General features: G+C 35.0%; 1 protein-coding gene across 10 annotated transcripts in view; it reads right to left on the bottom strand.

Moving 5' to 3' along the window:
* Positions 1–18,044, bottom strand: part of cac (calcium voltage-gated channel subunit cacophony) — a 54,840-nt gene that overhangs the window by 4,770 nt on the left and 32,026 nt on the right. For 3 of the 10 annotated variants that reach the window (XM_017159957.3, XM_070218454.1, XM_070218456.1), the window contains 11 exons: positions 16,322–16,416; positions 14,157–14,438; positions 13,431–13,633; positions 12,912–13,120; positions 7,558–7,775; positions 6,657–6,693; positions 3,464–3,585; positions 3,232–3,395; positions 2,483–2,683; positions 350–501; positions 37–281 (listed from right to left, as the gene is read on the bottom strand). In XM_017159957.3, the coding sequence (XP_017015446.1) occupies positions 37–281; positions 350–501; positions 2,483–2,683; positions 3,232–3,395; positions 3,464–3,585; positions 6,657–6,693; positions 7,558–7,775; positions 12,912–13,120; positions 13,431–13,633; positions 14,157–14,438; positions 16,322–16,416 (1,928 nt within the window). Of the gene's footprint in view, positions 1–36; positions 282–349; positions 502–2,482; positions 2,684–3,231; positions 3,396–3,463; positions 3,586–6,656; positions 6,694–7,557; positions 7,776–12,911; positions 13,121–13,430; positions 13,634–14,156; positions 14,439–16,321; positions 16,417–16,444; positions 17,849–18,044 lie in introns of those variants that run through there. The other 7 variants (XM_017159963.3, XM_017159964.3, XM_070218459.1 and 4 more) reach the window with 6 other exon arrangements.

Here is an 18,044-nt window from a genome sequence, read left to right as displayed (position 1 = left end):
ATAAATACTTTAAAATATTAAACATTCCTTAAATACCTTTCTCTTTCGACCTCCCGCTCGCGATCCCTTTCGCGCTCGTACAACTCTCGCTCCCGATCCCTGTACTCGTAGCGCAGGTCGTACTCGTGCAGCCGATCGCGATCCCTTTCACGATCCCGATCCCTAAGGCGTTCGCGATCCCGCTCGCGTTCCCTACTGCTGTAGTACATGTCCCTTGGATCTCGCAGCAGGTCGCGGTGGTGTGGTAGCGAGTGAACACTGTGGGGCGTTGAGTGGTGTGTCTAGCGGGGAAAGTAATGTGTTATTTCAATAATTACTTATATATTTAAATTTTCCTGTTGTATCTCACATGTGTGGGACTCGCATTCAGCTTGGGAAAATTGATATTTGTTGGCTTGAGCTGCAGTGTTGACGGCTTGCTTGGGGTCGGAGGCAGGCGTCTACCGATTCCGGCTCTTCGGGATGCCAATGTTGGGTAACTGTGTTGTACATGCGTTACACCTGCGGGAATCGAGAGAATTATTTCCCTGCGCGCTAAACGGGTGTTTGAGGGCATAAATCGTTGCAAAAATACTCTGCTGTTATGATACTAAACAAAGTGTACCTGCATATAGTTCTTCACTGACATTAACATAGACAATGCTTAAAACATACATACAAATATATGAAACATATGTAGAACAGAATGGGACATGTTCGTTTAGTTTAACCCACTAGTGTTTTAAGACAATCGGACAGAGATTTAATTATTTTGTATTCATATTTTCTGTAAAATTACATTGTGCGAGTTTCGCAATTTGAAAGTGCTTAACTTCTAGAAACAGAGAATTAAAAATGTATATAGAAAGCATGTAGTGTTTATATATTCTCTTCAAAAACCAAATTAAAAATAACTGCACATTCTTCGTGAAACATTTTGTTATATTAAATCAAATAATAATTGTATCGTAGAAAAAGTGAACATGTCCCAGTCAGAACCCATTGTACTAAACTTCTATGATGTTAAAAACAATTGTTGCTATGCAAAAAATGCATTCACTGTATCTACGTTGATAAGCGTGTGCAATTACTTGAGCACCGTACAGAACAAACAACTTGGAAAAGTAACAAAATGATAACACCCTCTGCAAGGGTAAATAGTTAAAGTACAGAACAGTAACAAGAGTGCTATATAATGTATTGAGAGAAATATATAGTACACAAGTAGTTGGATGATTTGGGGAATGGCCGGTCGGCAGTTAAATTGTTCATGGCAACATGCATGACTGTTCGATTTGAACTACAGATACCGTAGTTATGCAGAAACGAAAGGGATGGTTATTGATTAGGAATCGGTGCAGAATACTATTGACGCACATTCACAGATAGATAAGATAGATAAATATGCACACACGTCTAGATACTGAAACACCCAAAAGCTGCATCCCAACGTATTCCTCTGGTAAACAATTAGCTCAGTCGAATTCCCCGTCCACCAAAAAAACTCGTATACAAAACAATATAGTACTTGAATCATGATATTGCCTGTTTATCTTTGGCATAGTGGCTGGACTTAATGGGTGTTACTTGGAACAAGAAGCAAGCTTAAAATAGAGATTCTTGGTCAGTGGTCAGGCTGACAGAGGTCGATTTGAAATAAAAAAACTTCTACGACTGTGGCTTACGAACTTCACCTTCTTGGGGAGGGGTGGATGGACTAGGAAATGATGTTCACTTATCTCACCCCTGCATTGCGTTTCTTCTAACTTTAATTGTTTGAATTGCTTGAAAATGACCAGTACAAACACTAGCTTTTCTCCTAACCTAAATTCGAGTCCGTCGAAAGTAGTCTTCAAACCTTCTCTCATATGCATGTCTTCTTACCATCATAAATTTTTAGAAAATACAGTTCATTTGCCAGAGACTCAGTGTAGTTAAGGTAGTTTAAGGATGAGGGTGAATGTCTGTACATGTCAGTACCATACATACGAGATGTGATTATAATATAGGTGGATTGGATGGTACGAGGATGGCATCTAGAGAAATGAAAACAATAAACGCTGCTAGTGTAACAAGAGTACAAGTACAAGTACGAATAGTTGAGCACATATTTATGAATTGAATTCTTCGGTGTGGTAGATCGGAGATCTGAATGATTTGAGAGCCGTGAGCTGTGATTGTATGGGATGAATGATAAGTATAGAACTATTCAATTAGTTCAAGCTTATGATTGACTGTTTTTCTGATTGAACGCCTTGGCATGACAATACTTGTACATGTTAAGCATGGTTGGCGACTATGTACGAATACAAGTTAGTTACGAGTTACGAGTTACGAGTAAGCATGTCTGATCTTTGATGTTTGTTAAAGTTGAAATGGTTGAAGTTGAAATTTGTGTAGAAGAAAATACTAGCATATATAGAAAACAAGTTGAGTAGTTGTTTGAGTTTGTTTAAGTTGATTGATCTTGTTGGACTTTAGATAACAAGTGCTAAGGATGTACCCATATCAATCCCATAACCAAGTCTGTCTCGTTCACGCATCTCCTGAAGTCTAGCGGGACTCGGCGATCGTGATCTTTGACATAGACTGGTTGTCCCATATGTGGGATAAGGCAGTTGAGTGCGTTTACTGCGAGACAAATGACCACCATATCGAGAAGGCGAAGGCGAACGGGCCGGACTTGTCGATGCTGACCATGAACCTATATTGTACATATAACAACAATAATAAAAAAGTAATAATTAAGGATGTCGGGGCACAACATTTTACGTATTTGATTTTAGCAACATATTTGATTATCATTATCATTTTTTTTATTTTTGTTTTGTTTTGGATCTTGTTTAGTTTGTTTTTGAATTTGAAGAGATAATAAACAAAAAAAGACCGACGACTTAACCGAAATAAAAATATTATTATTGGAATATATTATATTGTATTAAAAGATTTCGTTAATAGCTATGGAATTGTAGACATATATATATGTATGTAACTACGATTCTACAAAATAGATCAAAAATCCTTGGTATTCCCAAGTTCCTGGTTATGTGCGCTTAGATTGCAAGCCCATTCAATACGAATACACAGTACATGGGTGATTGAGGGTAACATCGGATGGGTACAGACAAAGCAAATATGGGATTATTATGTTGAAGGTTCCCTAACCAAATCAATGGGGCTTACAACTAGCACACACACACACAAAAGTCAGTCAGTTTATGTAGTTTAGTAGTGTGTCGAGCCAATAAATACCTCTTGGATACCGCGGATGACTGTTGCCATGCCTAGGATGACGAGTCTCTTTGACCATCTCTACAACATTAGATACGGTATCGGAGAACCCGATATCATGATGTATGTATTGATGGCCACGCCGTCGAGGACTTGGAGATCTGGCCAGTGGAGAGCCGTTGTGCCTGCGGGAAAGTAATGCGAATGTTTATTGTTTCCAATTTTGTTTATTTACTTTTTAAACATTTCTTACCTCAAGCTAGGCGATCGCCGGTGACCATTCATATACGAATGTCCAGGATGTAAATGGCCAGCATCGGCACCGGTAAGTGATTCCTGCGAGGGATGTCTCGAAGCGTCCTGTAGCTCCAGCATCTAGTTCGGAAGATGGTAATGAGACGATTTAATAAGCTTGACAGATCACCATGAATGCCACCACTCGAAATCAGTCCAAAAAGAGTGAGAACTAAGATTTAGTTCCGGGTTGGGTTGAGATTCAGGTTAAGGTGGATTGGAATTCGCGAAGCACTTCCAGATGTCCGAATCGACTCTAATTGAATAAATTACTACATACGTATGTTTTGTCAGTGTACAGAATTTCGATTTTGGATTTGGGATTTCTGATTCCTCTAGACCGATTTCTTGTGGATTCATTCATTGCACGTATTCGTTTATTTAAATATATCTGTGTATTTATAAATTAAGAACTATAGATGTCCAATGCCCCATAATGGAGCGTAGGCAATAGGTATGTATATATGTTTGTACTTGGTAAAATGCTACAAAATAAATATACATAGAGACATGTATGCTTACTTTGCGGGATATATTTAAGGGGTATACGTATACGGTATATAAAAGTAAACAAAAGCAATCATTACTCCACTGCAACAAAATACATATTCAAATGCGTTTTAATTGTACTAGATGTATAGAGGGGTTCTTTAATGCGGGATTATATTGGATTGTAGTTTTGATTAACCTATTTTAGGGCATGTAACATTTAAGGATTCCATACACTACTCGGGAGTATACATATACATATATATACTTGTTCACTTTCTGTCAATAATTTGTTTCGGGTACTTTTATAATTAACTGGATGTCTTCTCATACTTGAGGTCATTTTGGGAATGATATGATTGCCATATTGCGTTACTTATTACGCCAATTGATTCTTATTTGTTTTAATCTACGTTATTTTTTTTGGGTTATTGTCCTATATTTATGATGATGTAGTAAAAAAAAGTTGAACACAAAATACGAAAGAATAACAATTAAGTATTAATCGATCTTTGCATCTAGAAAGAGAAGATTTAGCTAGATTTCTCTCTACACGATATCTACAATTTAAGAAGGATTTTAACATGCGTGTGATCTAATAGCGTCTACTTATTTGGCAAAGCAGTGATACGTTTTCAAAAACAACAAGGCGGAACAATAAAAGCTAAGCATGCACTACTTGAGCAATTTAATTGGATAAATGTATAGTGTAATGGTGGGTTGTAATGGTTTGTGGTCAGGTCCTGAGTCCTTTTCCAATTGCTCTTGCTTAACGAGACCAACGAACTTACTTACCGTACACAAACCGTTTCGCATTCGTGATTGGACTAACGAATAACATTCAAATACCAAAACTTAATACTTATTACATTCAAATCGAATTCGAAAACAATTACTACCTACACATAAAGCCGCCTTTATATGTGAAACTAGAGGGATAACTCGCTAAAAATCAAGAATCAGACTTGGGCAACAGATAGCTTTTCGGTCCACTTTAACTCTATACCATTATATTAGTGATTAGCAGTGTCGGGAGTACAAAAGGTGTCCAAATTACAAATCGTGTGTTAAGTGGGTAGCTTTATCTCTAAGAGAAAAAGCACCTTTCTAGTAATGTTACAAGTCATTGGAAATGGCCTTGAGAGAAACAAATTAACTATCTCCACGTAACTATTGCATGGAAGAAATTTCAAGTATAAATTTACAATATTCGGGGCGATAAATCCGAAAACATAAATTTGTCATAAGCCTAGAGCTCGTGTTTGCTTACTACCTCCTACCTCTCTGCGAATGGCTTTATGTGTACGTAGAAAAGTCTATCAAATCTTTTCCGGCTTTCACTTTCGGGCTTTAACTTAAGTTTCCGTAGCATGGAAGATGGCAAAAAAAAGAAGTGAAAACCAGAACAGTCTTGTTTTTTCTGTCTGATTGAACTCGGGGTTATCGGACCTTGCCCAAGAGGCTGTGAGTGGGAACAGAGTTAGAACCGCCAACTGGTTTCACATAGCTGGCATGTCTGATGCGAATTGAATAAGCGATTAATGTGACAGAGGCGTCGTAAGAGACGACTTGATCTGTAAGTAAGAATTCCCTGGTTTTTTGTGTAACATGAAGGTGTCTCGGTATGCTAGGTCGCAATTGTACTGGGATTGGTGAAAAATCTAACAATGCTGGCATGATGTACGTGAAATCAAACGACGTTCTTGCTTATGCCAATGCTTACGCTTTTTATCTCAAAAGGGCCTGGCAAACTAATTGGTGTATGGAAGCGCACAATCATTGAGGGAGAAATAATTGCAAGTCCGCTTTTAAAAACTACAAGTCAACCTGCTTGAATCAAAGAGGCCTGTTCTGTCAACTTAACGACTTAAAAAAGTTAATTGCACAGAGGACAAGTTTACAATTTGGAAAGTATGACGTTATTTTACTTATCAATAAAGCGAATCGAAATTAAAATGCAGTCTTCACAATCGAATTTATTAGATTCTGGTCCTCCATGCACTGGCAGGATTGAAAAATGGGATCGGATGGGGGGATCGGATCGGACTGAGAGTTGTTCGGGTTGAGTGGAGCTGAAGCTTTGCCAGAGCATTTCCGTCCACTGTTCGTTGCCACTCTCAACTTGTCCAGGAATCGAACGCCTACGTACATAGGAGTACATTTAGTGGTTATAGAAACGATCAAATTACAACATTGAGTACGAGTACGAGTACTAAGCCAAGTTTTGCGTTTCTAATGTTTTTTTAAAATTGCTATGCAACATTTAGGTACGAGTATTTATTGCACTATTGAGTAAACGCAAATTAAAGATTTATAGTAGGTTGAATACGCAGTACACACATGTGCGCATGTATATATGATGTATGTATTTATATATTTATGCTTGGAGCTCAGCACCCGGTAATCTGGCATATTATATTGTATTCATTCTTTACATAGTCATAGATACGTCGCACATTGGCGCGTACAGCTATACATATACTTATGAGTGAGTATGTATTTAAAGGTACTAGTAGATTACTTGACTTAATCGGTTTGTGAACAACATTTATATCGGAAACGGAGTATGGGCACAAAGAGTATTCACATATATATTTATATAATACACAATTAATTATTATTTTTGATTAGTAAAATTTGTTGATAATTTCATTTTGGTTTACCGCTTGGAGTTTATCAAACTTATTCACCTTTTTGTTTCTGAAATATTTAAAAATTAGAAGAAAAACAATTTACTTATGTCAATGTTGAAATTGCACAAATGCACAAAAGATCTTGTAGTTAGTTGCTAATTGTGTTTTGTAGGTTTTGTTAGTAGTAATTGTATTTTGATAATGTTGTGAAACGAATACTTTCTTTATGCATGTATGTAAATGTATGTTGTGGTTCTTCACGATCAGAGTGAATACAGACTAAATATAATACAATTAATCGATTTTCTTCAAGTCTTGGCTTAAAAATCGTAAAAAAAAATATTATTATTATTATTATTTTTTTTGGATCTATAGACAAACAGCTAACGCGGTTTCGATAACTTAAATTTTTTGTCATTGATCTTGAGACGATATGAAATGCATAAAGCTTGGAAATTTAAATTAAAACAAAGCCTCGCTGGCTGACTTGTTCACATTGCTTTTGGAAATAGGTAGATACTGCTGAAGATATTATAGCATACTTTTTTGTGCAAAGCGAAATATATATTGCTGGAACGAGTCATCATAAGGTCATTAAGCTAAATACTATTTTAAAGAATTATTTTCATGTGTATCTTCTCCTCTGGTCTTATGCACTGACATAGTCTTATATGCAAAAGCGTATTCTAAACATTCGATTTCTCGCGATCTTTGATTCAGTATAAATTATGCTTAATAAAGTTCAAAATTACATTTAATTTTAATGTTAAGAATACTGCTATGCATTTAATCTGATGCCCACTTATGATGAACGAATGAACGAAATGGAGGTGGATCGATGACCTTAATGTGCTTATGATGGTAATGTGGCAATGGAGATGATTCTTGCACTTTACGGACTAAAGTTAAGATTGAAGCTGTTTTAAATTACCTAACTGATCGCTTTCTGATCGTACTCCGCCGTGCTAGAGTGGCCAAACTGTTGTGTTCGGCATCACCGTTTGCGTGGTGGTGGTGCGTGCTGGCTAACAAATGTGTTTGTGAGTTGGCGGCTCCTTCCCCATTCGGCTCGAAACTTATGGAGCCCTGTCGCGATCCTCCTTTGTCAAGGGCGGCCATATCGAGTAGGCAGTTAAAGAATGATTGTTTCTACGGATTTTGTTTTTGGTTGGTAGTCGATAGTAGTAAACAGTAGACAGGAAAGTGCAGTGGTTTTGATTTTATTTTTAGTTTTTCAATTGCCATTCCGTTTCGTTTTAGTTTTAGTTTTGGTTTCGTTTTGTTCGTTGTAGTTCGTTTGCATGAATATTTTTTTCGTGTTTTGGTTTTTAGTTAGGTTGTAGTTTTTTAATTGTAGAAATACAGATTTCAGATAGTGTTGCAATTCAATTAAGTTGTTGTTTATTGTAGACACAGTTGTGGTTAAAGTTGGGTGAGTGGTGAATATTGATGTAGTAACATTGCAACGCATTGGGATTGGTTTTTGTTTTGATATTTTTTTTGTTTTTTGTATTAAGCATTGAAAATGGAATGTAAGAATTATTATAGAATAATTAAAAAGTATGAGTAGATTACAGAACAAAAATAATAATCAAAAGTATTGTTATTATCGCATATATGTACATATGCATAGTATATATTGGTTTATACATATGTACGATTATTAATAATGGGGCAAAAGCCCCTGCTTAATATCTTTACATTTAGGTATGGTAGTAGTATATAGCATTTCGAGATGTGTCAAGCTCTATTCGGATTGTGTCGGTATTATGTGGGTATAAAGGAGGCAATGTATAAGAGATGCTTTCGCTTAAGATTTCAAAAATAGCTTAAAAGAGAGGCTTGCTTAATACGGTAAAAGCATGCGCAAACATTTTTACAACTCACTATGATTTAAAGAAAATCTAAGAGTTACCGCTATAAGACAAAATTGTTACAATTGTTTTTAATATTTTTATTTTTATTATGTGCCAATTTGGAGAAATGGTCAACAAAACAAGTGAGTACGAAATTTATTTAAGTTTTTCTATTGAGATTAATAGGAACTTAAAACATGGTGTCAAAAATAAAAAGGAAACTTATACATGTATGGCATTTAAATGTCACTACTAAATTAGTTATAATCTTAAATACCCATATGACATTGGATTAAAAAAAGGGGACATTGTAGTGTAATTTATCAAAAATTCTTACATAGGTCCCCTTTCCTAAAACTGTAAGTTTGTAATATAAAATAGTGTCCAGCTATGGCTTATAAATTATCATTTATTCATTTAAAAAATATGTTGCTTTTTCCAGTATTCCATTTTATGTTAACTAAAATTAAATTTTATTTATTTAAAGAAAGGATTGAAAACATTTTATTCCTAAATTCAGAGATGAAAAACAATAAACAAATCCTGTTTCTAAGAAACTTTATCCCTATCTCTTGTTTAAGCCTTAGCGCAGTGTCATATTGGCATATAAGCATAACAAATTTTTACCGATTTCATTATTATCTTTCATGCTATCTTTTTGAATTGTTTAAAAACTGTCTTCACGTTGATCCGATCGCTTGGTTATCTTAAGCATGCCTATTCAGCAGTAAAGATTATGGGAAATTCACTACCAAGTCGACTTGTAAACGAAAATGTTAAATATAGGACATTTGCCTGATATTATTAAAGTTTTCCTGATCATATGATTTCGTAAATTTAAAACATTTATGATTTGTTCAGTCTATCCAAATTTCAATATTTACATTTTAAGATCATTCTATAGTTATTTTACTAATCGTTAATTATATGTATATTTAACTCGGTATATAAAAATGCAGTCCTGTGGTTTAGTGCAACAGACCGATCCATACTTAATAAACAGTGCGATATTTAAAAAAGGAGCCACTAAAATGTGTAGTAAACTAAATGACAATCACTTTCAATGCATCAACACACAAGGACTTGGTAGTCCCACAATTTAAAAATTATTATTAAACTCCTCGGGCCCTAAACAATAATATTTCCGTTAAAATTTAAAATCTGTTTGACTTGTTATATTCATGGCAAGTCACCTTTTTATAAACTTCATGTGAAATATAACGATAAATTTGTTTCAAGGAATTATTTAATAACTAATTTGAGATAAATGTGTAGCACGTTGCCGTTTGAGTTTTACTGTTAAGCGCCAGCTCAAAAAGGTATCAAAGAGTACAAACAGAAAAAAATTGAAAATTGATCAATGGACTAACATTGGTTAAACAAAGCTATACATGGACTTAAAAGTTTTTCTCTGATATATATTTATACAATTAAACCCATTTATAATCCGTATGGACTGCTATATAACCTTGTACCTACTTTTAGTCGATTTAGGTCCTTAAATATACATATATTGGAGGCACATTTTTAATTCCTCGTATAGCCATGCTTGACAGTTTTTAGTCCATTGTTCTGTAATTTTAAGTCAATGGACTAAAATCAAGAAACATTTTTTTCTAAGAGTAAATTTCCAATATGCCTTAATAAGTTTGTATCCACAGAAGAACCAGAAATACATTCTTTTATTTTTCAAAATCAGAAAACTTTATAAATTGTTTTCTGACGATCTTGACGTTGAATACATTTGACTTACACTAAAGAAGTAGTTTTGCGTGCTAGTTTACATGTAGAAATGCTCATGATGGAAGGATACCTGAATGCTTAGGCATCAAAATTTACATTTAAGTACTTATTGCAGATATACTTATAGTCAAGACATTTAACTGCCGAATGCTTCTGTATTTTTTGATATTCAAATAACCTAATTTTATGGCACCTGGTACACTTCAATACACACATTTGAAAAAAATTGGATCCTGTAGAGCAACCCAAACCAGAGGGAATTACCCGAAATTTGCGGGGCGTGCACACTCTTCTATGGAAACAAAAGTGTGGTTGGCTAGTGGGTGTGTTAAGCGAAACATGACCGTAGCATTGCAGTTGGGTGTTCATCTACAGCTGGATAATAATAGGTTTTTGGGTGTGTTTTCGTACTGGATTTTGGTTGCACTTTTTTTCTAATTTATTTTTTTATGGGTGGGCAGGCTTTTATGTTGGTTTCCTAGATATATTAATACTCTTAGGCGAGTACGAGTATATAAACATGCCTCTAGCCGAGAATGGTGAAAAGTTGTACAAAAGTAGTAGACGCAAAACATGTGGAAGAGGAGGAGCTTTTTTCAAAAAGGCGAAAGAAAAACCAAGCGAAAGATAGATAGGTATACATATGGAAGTATATTATATACCGGCTCCTCGACTGCCGTCGGGCTATATTTATGCGCATCATCGTCTTCCGGCTTCTTCCGCTATCATTGATCATTTATCATGTTCATTAAACAACATGTTAATCATAGATTTTTAATTTTCAATTTTGAGTTGTCAATTGATCGTTTGTGTGTTGTGCACAAAAACAGGATAACAGATAAAACATTTTAATTAATTACTTCAGTACGTGTGTGTATTTAACCCACGTAGGTCCGCTCTTAAAAGGTCCAGTTAAAAAATCTCAAGTTTAACTGCACATCAGAAGTGCGAACCTAAAAGTGAGCAGATGTGAAGAGCATGTGGATGTGTGTGGATATCCCTGGATTTGTCCCAATTTTCCCGCAATCTGACTCTTAAGTTCGAATGAGTCGACATTTTTTTGGTTTGGTGTTATCGTTGTGTAAAATCAAATGGCAAACCTCTATAAGTATCTAAAAATCAATTTATATAACTTGTGTTTATCTGATTTGGTCGTATCTACTTAGAACGAAAATACAATCGCAAACTGGAGAATCAAAATACGAACTGGTCAACTCTACCGATATATAGGTATATGTAAGTAATTACTTAAGGTAACTCGACTTCTACTGAACGGTAAATCCATTGCTCATTACACGAGTCATACAGTAATCCCTACTGGGTTGCAAGATTTTCTGCTCCCGATTTAGATATATTTCTATCGACTTGGCTGCTCGAGAAAATAATGCATCCCACAACACAAGGGCAGATACAAGGATTTTCGCAGTAATAATATCAACCAACATTCCTCACATGGATCCGCCCCTGATCTCCCGCACACTGCCCATAAGTAATTTCATTTTGAAGTGTTAGAGGTTTTTTTTTCTATTTTTTCGATCTGATCTGATATGGGACCCCTGTTATTTTTTTGCCAATTATGGGCAGCTTATTAAATACATACGTTACGTATGCGTAATATTATTGTATACATACGTTACGTATGCGTAATATATGTGGTTATATAAATGCGAGTGTTTATTACTAAGGTTTGGGTTTTCTTTTTACCGCATACAAACGGGCATGTATGTGCGCAATATATAGGGTATATTGTATGTACAAATGTGATAAACATGAGGTTGCATATAAAATTAATTATATACCTCCTTCCAGTTCTGCATATTTTTTCTCGTTTAATTTGATTACATTTTTTGTTTTTTTATTGGTTGTTATTCAATGAGAGAGTTCATTTTCAATCGTATGAGAAGAAAAATCATAATATCACATATTTATTCCATGTTATACAGATTTTATAGAATTTGTTGTATTTGGTGTTGCTTAGTTGTATGTATATTGCTAGTGGTAGAGAAGCCGAAAAATCAAAACCGCCCTCCGCAATATTGCGGAGCCTAATAATAATGAAAATATTTTTCTGCATTTAACAATGTTTATTGACGGTATAAATAGCAGTTTTATATTCGATTCTTTATTATAATTCAAATTTAAAACCTGTTATTTATTTCACCTTATTTCACCCACCCTTATTTCACCCAAAACTTTTGGATAATTTTATCAAATCAATTATGTAAAATTGTGTAGCTTTGATCGATTAAAAACTTTTTAAGCCGAATACATTTTTTTAACCAAAAAGCCTGTTACTGAAATATATTTGCCTATAAATTGGGTATTTTCTAAAATTTAGAGCAGTTTCTTTCAAGTGCATTGCATTTTTAAGAGACTGGTAGGTAGTTGATGGACAGGGACTTGTATAATCAGTTGTCTAAATTTAAGCTTAGACTTATTGTTAAATTAACAAAATTATATCTGCCTATGTCTGAGAATTGATTGAGGCCAAAAGATTTCCGAGGGGTCGAACCTTGGAAGGGGTCCAATCTTTCACAGAAACATAGAATCATCGAAACTAACTGGGAAACTTGACTGGGAAAGTCGGTCCAGGAGGACCCGTACTCATATATATCCTCGACTCTATGCAACTGGAGTAGTGCGGTAGTTTGTGTTAGGGGCTGGGCGGAGGTTTTAAGTGACTTACCGGCATTCCCGAATCGAGTTGGCCGAACCGCGTGCTGCGCCAGGACTCCAGGATGAGGAAACCTGCATAGATTTTACCCACTGAGAGCTTGCCCTTGTTGAGCTGATCGCTCGGCGGCACCAACAGATTGAGCATCTTCTTCGCCTGCAATGGCCAGATGTTTGTAATCGTCTCCCGTAGCTCCATGTCCGCCTGGTCCATCTCCTCAGCTGGTGGTTAGATCGAAATATGCATATTACTCAGACCGGTTAGCATTTTGTATAATTTCTCACAAGTAAGACGACAACGAGTCGGACTAGTTCTTAATTGAACATCAGCACAGTTAGTAAAAAAACACAAAAAATGCAATATTTAAAAGAGAGTTATTTTTTATACAAATGAGATAAATATAAATACAAATAAATCGGTTTTACCGAGTTCACTAAAGATCCAAACTTTTGAAACAGCAATATCTTAATGATCTGCACACAACACATAAACACAAGAGGATATACATTATTGTTAAACACAAATACGTACGCGCTCGCATTTTAATGCTGAGATTCTCCCGAATCAAAGCGAATAATGTTGTTGTGAACTGCACTCTCAGTTCGTCGTCCAGGGGCATATTCATTCGTATGAGTTTCTTGTAGGCAAGTCGATTGGGACACTTGTTTCCAAATCCCAACGGTGGATCCATATTCTTCAGCATGTCGTACATTTCCGTGTAGTGTATTTTTCCACTATGTATCCGGGGAACACAATAAAAGTTAGGTCCGAAACAAGGATCAAATCAATAAAGTCGAGTGTTGCCCGGCACTCACATTACTCCTCAGAAAATGTGAGTGCCAGCTATAATCAGTGTTGGTCTAATCGGCAGAGCCGAGAACATGCATGAGTCGAAATTCTATTAGATTAGATTGCACACATCGGAAAACCCCTGGTGGTTTAATCACTGGTCAGGCTTCTCATGCATGGCAAAACCAAAGAAAAATTAACTGCTCGTCATTGAATTTCCCCCAATCCCAATCCTTTTTTCAGTGAAAGGACTTAAGCTCAACTTGTGCACAAAGCCTACTAACGAGTATGAATCAAATACGACCAAATAATAATCGTTTAATATAAAGCCAGCTCATTGGCACTTCCTCGATTAAATGACGGAAAATGAAAGTGAAATTATAGAAATAAAAAATATAAACTAAAATTGAAGTAGGAAATGTGTGTAATGTGGGGTGTACAATGTACATATATTAAACAGATAATTACGTCGCATTTGGATCATATTCCGCCCATATGCGCACAAATTCGTCTAAGTGATGAGCACCCAATATGCTGGAGTCCCTCGTGAGATAATCAAAATTATCCATGATGACGGCGACGAACAGATTCAGCATGAGGAAGGAGCAGAAGAATATAAACGATACGAAGTAGGCGTAGGCCAGTGTGGATCCGCAGTACTCTCCAGGTGCCTTCTCGGCGTCCTCGTCGCAGGCCTTGCCCTTCAGGCAGGCCAGCATTATGTTTGGCCAGGCCTCGCCCGTTGCACACCTGCAGTTTCGCATTTATGTGGTATATAACACAGATAATTAATCACAAATTATGATTAGTTCATAAATGGTATATAAGGTAACTCTATACGATGATTATTTGGTACGAAAATGCACGTTATGAGTGTGGCGTTTCCCAACTACTAACCAAGTTCTATGTATTTACAGTCAATTGTATATACATACAGGGTACAGGGTTATATGTAAATCGAGGACTGAATGATGTTATAGGTATGTTGTAAGGCTTACTCTATCTATGACGGTCAAAGTATGATTATCAGTCGTCAGTATTGTTCAGTTTCTAAAGCAAGGCCAGCGTCTATCAAGTCTACGTTTTATTTCCAAATTAAAAGTCCACAATATCTAAATGGTTTATAAATTCTAAACTTGGACATATCAAAATATATCGGGAATCTCCATAAGTATATTTAAGAAAATTAATTAGCATAATTACTATTTTCAGTCCCCGAAATATATTGATCGCATAAGATTACCATTAAATTATTTTTAAACTAAATTGTATTAATAATACTTTAGTTATAAGCTATAAATTAAAGCCACTGAATAATATTAACATTCTAGAAACAAAAACAATTTGGGAATGAAATGATTTCGAAAATTCTGACTGAAGTTATTCTTTTCTGTATACACTATATAGATAGATTTACATACTGACTAAGCTACGATTTTAAAATACTTAGGGTTGCCAGTTGGCGTAAGTTGGCGGAAGGACAAACGGATATTTAGACCAATTGGCAGCATCGGTTTTTTACAGACTTTTTATACTTAAATTTATAGTGTACAGGAGTTCTATACTCAAGTTCGTGTGTAGCTAGTTAAATGATAAATTATGATATGATTTTCATACAGACATACGTCAATCGAGAGTTCTATTAACTTTACTATCAGTATATATATGTAAAAATAGATAAATATATAAGTAGGGGAGGGCAATTCGTTTTGCGACGTACGAGTATATAACAACTATATTTGTATGTATGTATATATAGCTATAACGTAAATTACCAGCAATACTGAAAAACTATTAAACTTTCATTTAAATCTCAACTGATTAACTGCAACAACGAAAAGTGCAAACTTCGAAAAATCAAGCTGCGCTCAAATTTAGTTTTTTTTAAATATATTTAGCTCTACAGGTTTTAAAATACATAGATATTACATATATATACGTATATTCCAGCTTTGTTGAATCAGTGTCGCAATTCTAGAACTCAATCTACTTACACAGGTATCAAAAACTGTAATTGTTGTTACGCAAAACGAATGTATGTAATGAAATTGGTCTGAGATCTGGGTTGTTTTATATTGATTGTTTTAAGTTGTAGTTATGGATTTACCACCGCTTAAATGGTTGTCACAAATCCGATTGATCCGTGATCAGCTTGGAGAACCTCGAAAAAAAGTTGTATTACATCTTACTAAAAACCAATATAGATTATATATATATATATGCTAGGGGAGTCAGTCTAATTTCTAGATCTTCTATATGGCTTCGATATTAATGGGTAGTTATTTGGAAAAGAAACCAAGAATGAGCTACAGTTTGAAAGTCCCATTAATGCTACTAAAGTCTAATCATCTATCTGACATATAAAGTTGTGTGGCTAGGGCTTTTCACTTTCAAGGTGCTACCCACCTTTTAGAAGACCCTATCGCTAGGCTATTAATGTACTATTTTGTTATTTATAAAATATAAAATCGCGACTGGAACAAATTCTATCATTGAGAACATATGGATAGTGGTATAGTTAAATTATGCTAACTTGTATTATATGTATAACTATGAACTTAATTACTGAGAGTCGAAACTTTTTATTGGATAATAACAGTACATGGTACTGGAGAGATCTAGGAGTTACGTACCTGAAGAGCAACATGACGCCTTGAATAAATGATTGGAAGTTGTTGTGTCTAGTAATGGAATTTTCCACCGTACCTAGTTTGATATTCCCGAACACCTATTCACGATTCAAATATCGGTAAAGAATGCATTGATTATTTTATCATTTTTATTTGGAAACTGAAATGGTCAAGGTATATTCGTTATTTCACATTACACAGAATCACCTCCACCTCATTTTTAATATTTAATTATTCTTCACAATGCTGTCACTACTGAATATTAACGAAAAACCCGCGATTCCTGGCGATTAAATGGCAAATCCATGTGTGAGTTGGTAGGGACGATATCAAATCGGGAATATATAGAATGTGTGCCGACTTCCCCCTATCCGCAAAGTCCATGTTGTTGTGTAGGTGTGTGAATTGATAGTTTGGGAATTGCACATCTAAAATTCTATGACAGTCAACATTGAAACAATAAACACTTATTTCATTTTCTCAATAGCTCATGAATCAACTAATCACAATAATAGGACTTTGGTAATTAGCAGGCTAACTAGACGAATTTATTGGTTATATAAATTAAGTTTTATTTTGTGCTATATACTCTTCTCATTATACTATATAGGAAAATAAAGATAGATAATGAAAAAGCAAACAATAATGACTGCATTCAAATAAAAAACAATTTCTTGTATTAAGTTGTTAGAAATTTCTGTCCAATTTCTTTTGTATTTACGAAATTTGGCTTGCCTAAATAAAAATACTCTTTCTTTTTATCTGCACACTTGTAAATACAATTTTGATACAAATAAAAAAATCGTACCTAGAAATAAGAATTTCATACAAAATTTCCTACGAGATTATTTTTTTGATGTTCTATTGCCTAGATTCGGGAAGCAGCAAAGCCTGAAGTCAGTAAAATTTTTCAACTTTTGGTTTCATATCAAAAACACAAACATTTAAGGGAAAATAACTTGTTTAACTAACGCAATTATGTACAACATTAAATCAAAATGTGCTATGGGTAAGCTACATTCACATTCGACTGGTGATAGAAACGATTGAAAAATCAAAGCTACCATTAGCATACGAGTATGCTAAAGTCACAAGTCTCAACTTCAAACAATACAGATCAAACAACTTTGAATGGCATAACACTGTTTCCTTGATTGATAGCGAATTTGCATTAGCTTTACATTTTTCAATTTAAACAGACTATGGATTGATGATTACAATAAATGCGTTTTTATAGAGTTAAGGAAGTTGACCACAGCGGATTCCCTCTAGTATTTAATTACACCGTACGAATCCACGATCGTGGGATAAGTTCGAATTATAAGTATGACTCGACAAATGACTACGTTTAATGTTGAGTATAGGTGACTGTTGTGCCAGCTTTTTGGGTAATCGCTATGGAATTACTATTGCTAACTAGGTTACTTTTCTCGTTTACCGAAAGAGCAGCATAATTCCACCGGAGAACGACTGGAAGTTATTGTGGCGGTTGAGTTGCGTGTCCGGATCATACTTTATGTTGCCGAAAACCTTTTTGTTTGATGTAAACATTATAATTGAATTGAATAGGCATTAAATTGGTCCAGCATTCATGATTGTTAGGAAAACCAATATCCTTTTCTGTGATAAACTAAGCTAGGCTAAGGCTATTTCCAAAGTTACGATATATAATGCGAAACCAAACAAGAACGCTATTTACTTATTCTAAATGATATTTTGATTTTTT

Source organism: Drosophila takahashii, chromosome X (genome assembly GCF_030179915.1).
Source record: "Drosophila takahashii strain IR98-3 E-12201 chromosome X, DtakHiC1v2, whole genome shotgun sequence".
Taxonomy (NCBI): Eukaryota; Metazoa; Arthropoda; class Insecta; order Diptera; family Drosophilidae; genus Drosophila; species Drosophila takahashii.
This window is presented reverse-complemented; position numbering and strand designations above follow the sequence as displayed.